This window comes from Salvelinus alpinus, chromosome 17, assembly GCF_045679555.1.
Source record: "Salvelinus alpinus chromosome 17, SLU_Salpinus.1, whole genome shotgun sequence".
Taxonomy (NCBI): domain Eukaryota; kingdom Metazoa; phylum Chordata; class Actinopteri; order Salmoniformes; family Salmonidae; genus Salvelinus; species Salvelinus alpinus.
In genome coordinates, this window is record NC_092102.1 from 48468083 (window position 1) to 48478169 (window position 10087).

General features: G+C 34.6%; 1 protein-coding gene across 1 annotated transcript; it reads left to right on the forward strand.

The window, feature by feature from the left end:
* The first annotated feature begins 76 nt into the window (after positions 1 to 76).
* LOC139543115 (uncharacterized) lies at positions 77 to 10045 on the forward strand. The gene is made up of 14 exons (XM_071349296.1): positions 77 to 127; positions 224 to 291; positions 1428 to 1487; positions 1633 to 1713; positions 1964 to 2041; positions 2730 to 2774; positions 2900 to 2971; positions 3538 to 3615; positions 5453 to 5539; positions 7298 to 7336; positions 8077 to 8148; positions 8319 to 8351; positions 8457 to 8524; positions 8609 to 10045. Exons 2-13 carry the CDS (start codon positions 249 to 251, stop codon positions 8507 to 8509), a joined length of 741 nt encoding a protein of 246 aa, XP_071205397.1. The 5' UTR covers positions 77 to 127; positions 224 to 248; the 3' UTR covers positions 8510 to 8524; positions 8609 to 10045.
* Positions 10046 to 10087: the final 42 nt, after the last annotated feature.

Genomic DNA, 10087 nt, shown 5'->3' on the forward strand with positions numbered 1-10087 from the left:
TAAAAAATATATACAGCTAGTCAAATGACCACAGCATTCGCATTCGTAAATTCATAACTGAAACCAAAAGCCTCATATGCGCGATCACCTTTCAACGCACCACACTGACTTTGAGGGGCTGAATCAGGTATTAATTTCTTAAATGTCTCTGCATTTTATCGAGTTTTTTTTAATAGATATTCTCATATTTAATAATCTATTTATTTCTGTTAAATGTGAACAGGTTGAGAGCAGACTTGAGTGAAACCATGCCGAGAGAGACTCTGACGATCATTCTCCTTTTACTCTGTGGTAATTCTCCTTTTACTCTGTGGTAATTCTCCTTTTACTCTGTGATAATTCTCCTTTTACTCTGTGATAATTCTCATTTCATTCTGTGGTAATTCTCCTTTTACTCTGTGGTAATTCCATTTTTACTCTGTGCTAATTTCCTTTTACTCTGTGTTCATTCCACTTTACTCTGTAGTAATTCCACTTTTACTCTGTGGTAATTCTCCTTTTACTCTGTAGTAATTCCACTTTTACTCTGTGATCATTCCACTATTACTCTGTAGTAAATCCACTTTTACTCTGTGATAATTCCACTTTTACTCTGTGGTAATTTCCTTTTACTCTGTAGTAAATCCACTTTTACTCTGTGGTAATTCCACTTTTACTCTGTGGTAATTCCACTTTTACTCTGTGGTAATTCCACTTTTACTCTGTAGTAATTCCACTTTTACTCTGTAGTAATTCCACTTTTGCTCTGTAGTAATTCCACTTTTACTCTGTAGTAATTCCACTTTTACTCTGTAGTAAATCCACTTTTACTCTGTGGTAATTCCACTTTTACTCTGTGGTAATTCCACTTTTACTCTGTAGTAAATCCACTTTTACTCTGTGGTAATTCCACTTTTACTCTGTGGTAATTCCACTTTTACTCTGTGGTAATTCCACTTTTACTCTGTAGTAAATCCACTTTTACTCTGTGGTAAATCCACTTTTACTCTGTGGTAATTCCACTTTTACTCTGTAGTAATTCCACTTTTACTCTGTGGTTATTCCACTTTTACTCTGTGGTAATTCCACTTTTACTCTAACAGTATTGTGCATAAGGCAAAGTGATTACAATGTAACATTTGTCTTAACGGCTTTATCTATTGTATCTGAATTATAATAAACACGGAGAAACATTAGCTGTTATGTGGGTGAGGTTTGAACAGTGTTACTCTGCCATCTCAAACTGCACTAAATCTCTCTACTGTCATTCAAAAAGTTAAAGAGAAAATGATCATGAATGTTATTACCAGTTTACACAACAAGAACTTTTCCATCTCAAACTGCACTAAATCTCTCTACTGTCATTCAAAAAGTTAAAGAGAAAATGATCATGAATGTTATTACCAGTTTACACATATAACAAACTCACTATCTCCTTCCTTCTCCAGCTGGGCTTCCAGGTGACTGTGGAGCAATAGAGTTTCCACTACTCCATTCTGATATAACCGGTAAACAACATTATCCTCATTGGATGAGTGCCAGTCTGTTTCTGATGTGGCACCAGGCTATTCATTTTATTCCCCCCGTGTAAACTAAAGCATATGCTAGTTTAATTCAATTGTGTTGTCATCAACCTGTTGATATATATTTCAGGCTGTATGAAAACGACATGTGCCAGGAGTATCAATGCCTGTGTGGACACACACGGTCAGGCCCCCACAGAACAGCTCAAGGGTGAGGAGGACAATGTCAGGTGTCTCAGTTATAATACATTTATACATCGTTGATTAGATCGTCTTGAGGTTTTATATATCCTAAAGTATATACACGTCTTTTCATCATATGCATTATCAAAACAATGATACTTGATATAATATAATATTTTATTTATTTTCTTATTATATTTTTTCCCCAAATCAAAACTGATGTCTTTTGGCCTTTTCAATCATTATTACTGGTAACCAACCTGTTTTTTTTGTTGCAGGTTGTGTTGTCCGCAAGTGTAGGAAAATCACCAACCGCTGTGTAGATCAATTCCTCCAACAGTACCTGCCCCTGTTATGTGAGTTAAGTTCATTACAGTTTAGTATTATTACAGTGTAATGATTCATTACAGTTTAGTATTGTTACAGTGAAATGATTCATTACAGTTTAGTATTATTGCAGTGTAATGATTCATTACAGTTTAGTATTGTTACAGTGAAATGATTCATTACAGTTTAGTATTATTACAGTGTAATGATTCATTACAGTTTAGTATTGTTACAGTGAAATGATTCATTACAGTTTAGTATTATTGCAGTGTAATGATTCATTACAGTTTAGTATTGTTACAGTGAAATGATTCATTACAGTTTAGTATTATTACAGTGTAATGATTCATTACAGTTTAGTATTATTACAGTGTAATGATTCATTACAGTTGAGTATTATTGCAGAGTAATGATTCATTACAGTTTAGTATTGTTACAGTGAAATGATTCATTACAGTTTAGTATTATTGCAGTGAAATGATTCATTACAGTTTAGTATTATTACAGTGAAATGATTCATTACAGTTGAGTATTATTGCAGTGAAATGATTCATTACAGTTTGGTATTATTACAGTGTAATGATTCATTACAGTTTAGTATTATTACAGTGTAATGATTCATTACAGTTGAGTATTGTTACAGTAAAATGATTCATTACAGTTTGGTATTATTACAGTGTAATGATTCCCTCTAACTATGAGAACTGTGTTTTCTAGTGGCACAAAATCCCAAAATTGCCTCAATTATCGAACCAAATGCCGGTATGCGTCAATATTTTTCATTATAATGACAATGGGTCTTTTAAGACAGGGACAGAAATTATTCTAAACTATAAGGAGATGTGAATAACTGTCATTGAATGAGTTCTCTGTTTGTGTCAACATAGAGCTTTTCATGGCTGAAATGACAGATGCTTATCTTGAATGCTGGCTGGAGACAACAGACTCTGAGGTCGGAGGTGAGGCAATGTTCAGCAGTCAGTGCAGTACAATGTTCGGCAGTCAGTGCAGTACAATGTTCGGCAGTCAGTGCAGTACAATGTTCAGCAGTCAGTACAGTATTTCGATGGTGAATAAAATGTGTGGCTGAGTGTGTATACCTTATGTGATGGTCTGTATATATATCGACTGTATCTGTTGTTATGTAATGGTCTTTGTGTGTGTGTGTGTGTATATATATATATATATATATATATATATACGCTGTATCTGTTTTTAAGTGATGGTCTGTTTGTATACAGTATACTGTATCTGTTGTTATGTAATGGTCTTTGTGTGTGTGTGTATATATATATATATATATATATATATATATATATATATATATATATATATATATATATACTGTATCTGTTGTTATGTAATGGTCTTTGTGTGTGTATATATATATATATATATATATATATATATACTGTATCTGTTTTTAAGTGATGGTCTGTTTGTATACAGTATCTGTTGGCAAGTGTGTTTTTGTACTCTATATTTGCAAAGGTGATCATTGATTAAGTCAGTCTTTCTCTTGCAGGTTGTTTTATGGACAGACTCATTGATAAGGCACAGCCGTTCATTACCCCGTTGTCTGCATTGATCTTTGATGATCCAGGTCAGATTTATTATCGCCTTAAAAAGTGATAGTTCACATTTGAAGTTTTACCTCCTAGGATGGTGTGGTGTTGATTCATCCATACAGTTTTAAAGTCCATCAGCCTGCTATTTAGCAAGTTGCTGAAGAGAAATGTGAAAATTAGTACTTTGAAAACAAGGTATTATATAAGTACTTAGACAACAAGGTATTCTATAAGTACTTAGACAACAAGGTATTCTATAAGTACTTAGACACCAAGGTATTCGAGAAGTACTTAGATAACAAGGTATTCTGTAAGTACTTAGACAACAAGGTCTTCTATGAGTACCTAGACAACAAGGTATTATATAAGTACTTAGACAACAAGGTATTCTATGAGTACTTAGACAACAATGTATTCTGTAAGTACTTAGACACCAAGGTATTCTAGAAGTACTTAGACACCAAGGTATTCTATAAGTACTTAGACAACAAGGTATTCTATAAGTACTTAGACAACAAGGTATTCTAGAAGTACTTAGATAACAAGGTATTCTAGAAGTACTTAGATAACAAGGTATTCTGTAAGTACTTAGACAACAAGGTATTCTATAAGTACTTAGACAACAAGGTATTCTATAAGTACTTAGACAACAAGGTATTCTATAAGTACTTAGATAACAAGGTATTATATAAGTACTTAGACAACAAATATATTCTATAAGTACTTAGACAAGGTATTCTATAAGTACTTAGACAACAAGGTATTCTATAAGTACTTTGAAAACAAGTTATTATATAAGTACTTTGAAAACAAGGTATTATATAAGTACTTTGACAACAAGGTATTCCAGAAGTACTTAGATAACAAGGTATTATATAAGTACTTAGACAACAAAGATATTCTATAAGTACTTAGATAACAAGATATTCTATGAGTACTTAGACAACAAGGTATTCTATGAGTACTTTGACAACAAGGTATTCTATAAGTACTTAGATAACAAGGTATTATATAAGTACTTAGACAACAAAGATATTCTATAAGTACTTAGACAACAAAGATATTCTATAAGTACTTAGACAAGGTATTCTATAAGTACTTTGAAAACAAGGTATTATATAAGTACTTAGACAACAAGGTTTTCTATAAGTACTTAGATAACAAGGTATTATATAAGTACTTAGACAACAAGGTATTCTATAAGTACTTTGAAAACAAGGTATTATATAAGTACTTTGAAAACAAGGTATTATATAAGTACTTTGACAACAAGGTATTCCAGAAGTACTTAGATAACAAAGATATTCTATAAGTACTTAGATAACAAGATATTCTATGAGTACTTAGACAACAAGGTATTCTATGAGTACTTTGAAAACAAGGTATTCTATAAGTACTTAGATAACAAGGTATTATATAAGTACTTAGACAACAAAGATATTCTATAAGTACTTAGATAACACGGTATTCTATGAGTACTTAGACAACAAGGTATTCTATGAGTACTTAGACAACAAGTTATTCTATAAGTATTTAGACAACAGTATTTTATACAAGTACTGAGACAACAAGGTATTCTATGAGTACTTAGACAACAAGGTATTCTATAAGTACTTAGACAACAAGGTATTCTATGAGTACTTAGACAACAAGGTATTCTATGAGTACTTAGACAACAAGTTATTCTATAAGTATTTAGACAACAGTATTTTATACAAGTACTGAGACAACAAGGTATTCTATGAGTACTTAGACAACAAGGTATTCTATACGTACTTAGACAACAAGGTATTCTATAAGTACTTAGACATCAAGATATTCTATAATTTTCATATCAGCTAAATCTGATTGCTATATGCTCCATATGTTCAGTCGTTGTGAGCTGTTGGCTCTCCCATGCTTTGAAAGGAATGGTAAGCTGCTATGGTCAGCTGGATGACAACTACATCAAGGAACTGAGTAAGGCAGATATCATTTCATTTATATCATTACACAATTGTATTTAAAAATGTACACATAAATGTACACATACGAAATGTTCATGTACAGTGCCTTCAGAAAGTATTCATACCCCTTGACTTATTCCACATTTTGTTGTGTTACAGCCTGAATTCAAAATGTATTACATAGATTTATTTTTTTATTTGTAGACGCACCTTCGGCAATGATTACAGCTGTGAGTCTTCCTGGTTAAGTCTCTAAGAGCTTTCCATACCTGGATTGTGCAATATTTGCACATGATTATTTTTTAAATTCTTCCGGCTCTGTCAAATTGGTTGTTGATCATTTATAGACAACCCTTTTCAGGTCTCTGCCATAGATTTTCAAGTAGATTTAAGTCAAAAACTGTAACTCGGCCACTCAGGAATATTCAGTGTCTTCTTGGTAAGCAACTCGAGTGTTTTAGGTTATTATCCTGCTGAAAGGTGAATTAATCTCCCAGTGCCTGGTGGAAAGCAGACTGAACCAGGTTTTCCTCTAGGATTTTGCCTGTGCTTAATTATTACAAGCATACCTATAACTTGATGCAGCCACCACTATGCTTGAAAATATGGAGAGTGGTACTCAGTAATGTGTTGTATTGGATTTGACCCAAACATAACACTTTCTATTCAGGACAAAACGTTAATTGCTTTGCCACATTATTTGCAGTATTACTTTAGTGTCCTTGTTGCAAACAGGATGCATGTTTTGGAATATTTTTATTCTGTACAGGCTTCCTCCTTTTCACTGTCAATTAGGTTAGTATTGTGGAGTAACTACAATGTTGTTGATCCATCCTCAGTTTTCTCCTATCACAGCCATTAAACTCTGGAACTGTTTTAAAATCACCATTGGCGTCATGGTGAAATCCCTGAGTGGTTTCCTTCCTCTCTGGCAACTGAGTTAGGAAGGACGCCTGTATCTTTGTAGTGACTGGGTGTATTGATACACCATCAAAAGTATAATTAATAACTTCACCATGCTCAAAGGGATATTCATTGTCTGCTTTTTTTTTTTTTTTTACCCATCTATCAATATGTGCCTTTCTTTAAGAGGCACTGGAAAACCTCCCTGGTCTTTGTGGTTGAATCTGTGTTTGAAATTCACTGCTCGACTGAGGGTCCTTATACAGTAGATAATTGTATGTGTGGGGTACCGAGATGAGGTAGTCATTCAAAAATCATGTTTAACACTATTATTATTATTATTGAGTTCATGCTATGTTTTTTTATTTAAGTAGTATGTGTTCAGGAAGTGGAAATTAGTCTAAGCTATAAGAAGTTTGTTAATGGATATTTATACAGTATGTTGTGTTTTAAGTTATAATTTCAGTTTTACTTGGTGTTATCACTGTTACACACCAGCAAATTTTTACTCCTGAACTTATGTAGGCTTGCCATAACAAAGAGTTTGAATAGTTATTGACTCAAGACATCACAGCTTTAAAAAATGAAGAAAAAAAAAAATGAAAAAAATATCTCGAAATAATATTGAAATAATTCCACTTTGACATAATGGGATATTGTGTGTAGGCCAGTGACACAAAATCTAAATTGAATCCATTTTAAAATCCGGCTGTAACAACAACAACATGTGGAAAAAGTAAAGGGGTGTGAATACATTCTGAAGGAACTGTAGATTCCTCTGGATTGTTTGGCCCTTCTATTGAATTTAGATGTGTTTCTGTCTGATTGTAAGACGACTCCACCAATTCACACTCTTTTTATCCAACAGAAAAAAGAGCAGAGAGAGAGATGAAAGACAATATGTTACGTAAGTAAAAAAGGCATTCTTTGTAATGACCGTATTAACTTAAGTCTACACTGTGTACAAAACACAAGGAACACCTGCTCTTTCCATGACATAAGACTGACCAGGTGAAAGCTATAATCCCTTATTGATGTCACTTGTTAAATCCAATTCAATCAGTGTAGATGAAGGGGAGGAGACAGGTTAAAGTTAAAAGAAGGATTTTTAAGCCCTGAGACATGGATTGTGTATGTGTGCCATTCAGAGGGTGAATTGGCAAGACAAAATATTTAAGTTCCTTTGAACAGGGTATGGTAGTAGTTGCCAGCCGCACCAGTCTGAGTTTTGAGCTTTGTGGGCACTATGGTGTTGAACGCTGAGCTCTAGTCAATTTGAGTCAACATGGGCCAGCATCCCTGCGGATCGCTTTCGAAACACCTTGCCCCCACGGGCCTGGGGCCACGGGCTTCAGCCCCGGTAAGGTGATGCATTAACCTGGCCCTGCTTGTAGAATCTATGCCCCGACAAATTAAGGCTGTTCTGAGGACAAAAAGGGGGGTGCAACTCAATATTAGGAAGGCGTTCCTAATGTTTTGTACACTCTGTGTATTTATTTAAGTCTACACTGTGATAATAGTTAAAGTTTTCAAATATTACTATTATTGATAGTTGGTTTCACTTCATCACTTGTAATTATGATGCATACATTTAAGTTGTCTCTTACCAAGGGTGGAATCAGCTAAGTTTCCCTCACTTTGTGGCAGGTTATATGACATGCATGAGCAAACCTATGAAAAACTGGAACTGGTGTAAAGGACTCTTTGATGATCTTCTTGGTAACTATTATAAGTGTAAAAAAAACAAACAAAAAAAAACATTAAGATGGCTAGAAATGAAGACCCAGAATATGGGAAGATGTTTCTACTATTTGAAGTAGAAATAGTTTAAATACAATTTGTCTACCGGTTAATTAAACGCTGTCTAATTTTACTCTGGTTTACTCTAGCTTCGTCACCAAAGAGGAAACGCCAGTACAAAGGTAAGTCATTAGAAAACAACTTGGCCTGTGCATGATAAGTTAATATTTAACAGAATTTCCCTCACCACTTAAACCTATCCCTAAATCTTTTTTTCCCCCCTCAAGACTTCCTCGTCTGTTCAATCCACAGTGGGATTACCGCAACAGCGAAATGCTAAAACCTGTTTTACGAGGTAATATCCTTTCTTATGAGGAAAATTGTTACATTTTCCTTGTCAAATCTATTCATTTGTGTTTTTTTTCTTGTTTTGTTTTAGGGGAAAGTTATGCATTTGCAGGTTTCCAAAGCAACAGGTGACCAGTAGAAACACTAGAAAGAAAATGAATGAAGTATTTTGAATTAATCCACAAACACTAAAGTTTGATTATACCTTGAAGATCATTATTTTATTGTTCTTTCTTTAACATTTTCAAACTATTTTTTGTGTAAAGCACTAAGACTGTCTTTTATGACATGCACTGATAGACAATGAATAAACATATTATAAATCACAATTAAATGTTCAACTTTGGATACAAAACACACATATGGGATTGTATTACAAATCCACAACAATGACTTTACACTGTTTGCAACCCACTGTATTTAAAATGTCCACAGTATTTTAGTGTCCACAATAATTTTAGTGTCCACAGTATTCTACAGTGTCCAGAGTATTTGTGTCCACAGTATTTTAATGTTCATTGTATTTTAGTGTCCACAGTATTTTACAGTGTCCAGAGTATTTTAGTGTCCATATATATTTTTGTTGTTGTATTTTACCCTCTTTTTCTCCCCAATTTCGTGATATCCAATAGCGATCCAATTACAATCGTCTCATCGCTTCAACTCCCCAACGGGCTCGGGAGAGGCGAAGGTCGAGTCAGGTGTTCCATGAAACATGACCCGCCAAACCGCACTTTTTAATCACCCGCCCGCTTAACCAGGAGGCCAGCCGCACCAATGTGCCAGAGGAAACACCGTTCAACTGACGACCGAAGTCAGCCTGCAGGCGCCCGGGAACGCCACAAGGAGTCACTAGAGCGCGATGAGCCAAGTAAAGCCCCTCGGCCAAACCCTCCCTTAACCCAGACAATGCTGGGCCAATTGTGCGCCGCCCTATGGGACTCCTGGTCACGGCCGGTTGTGATACAGATTGTCTGTGGTGACGGGAGGCCGCGTCCACAGTATTTTAATGTTCACGGTATTCTAGTGTCCACGGTATTCTAGTGTCCACGGTATTCTAGTGTCCACGGTCCACTGCAAACACAGTTGATGCAACTTGTTATGAGGATGTTCTAGTAAAATCAGATAAACTACATTTGATAAGGGTTAATATATATATATATATATATATACACCCTTCTCAGTATGGCATAGGGTTTTCACTTTTGATTGAACCACTATGTAAAGTGTAGTTTGGTACGGAGTTGTGAAGTGAGAAAATCCAGTTGACATTCAGCATCTTTTACTGTAGACCACCAAGTGAAATCCATAACACAAAAAAAATCCAGTCCATCTTTTACTGTAGACCACCAAGTGAAATCCATAACACAAAAAGAATCCAGTCCATCTTTTACTGTAGACCACCAAGTGAAATCCATAACACAAAAAAAACCCAGTCCATCTTTTACTGTAGACCACCAAGTGAAATCCATAACACAAAAAAAAATCCAGTCCATCTTTTACTGTAGACCACCAAGTGAAATCCATATTTTCCAACCAGGTTACTGTAGTATGACATTATTCAAAAACA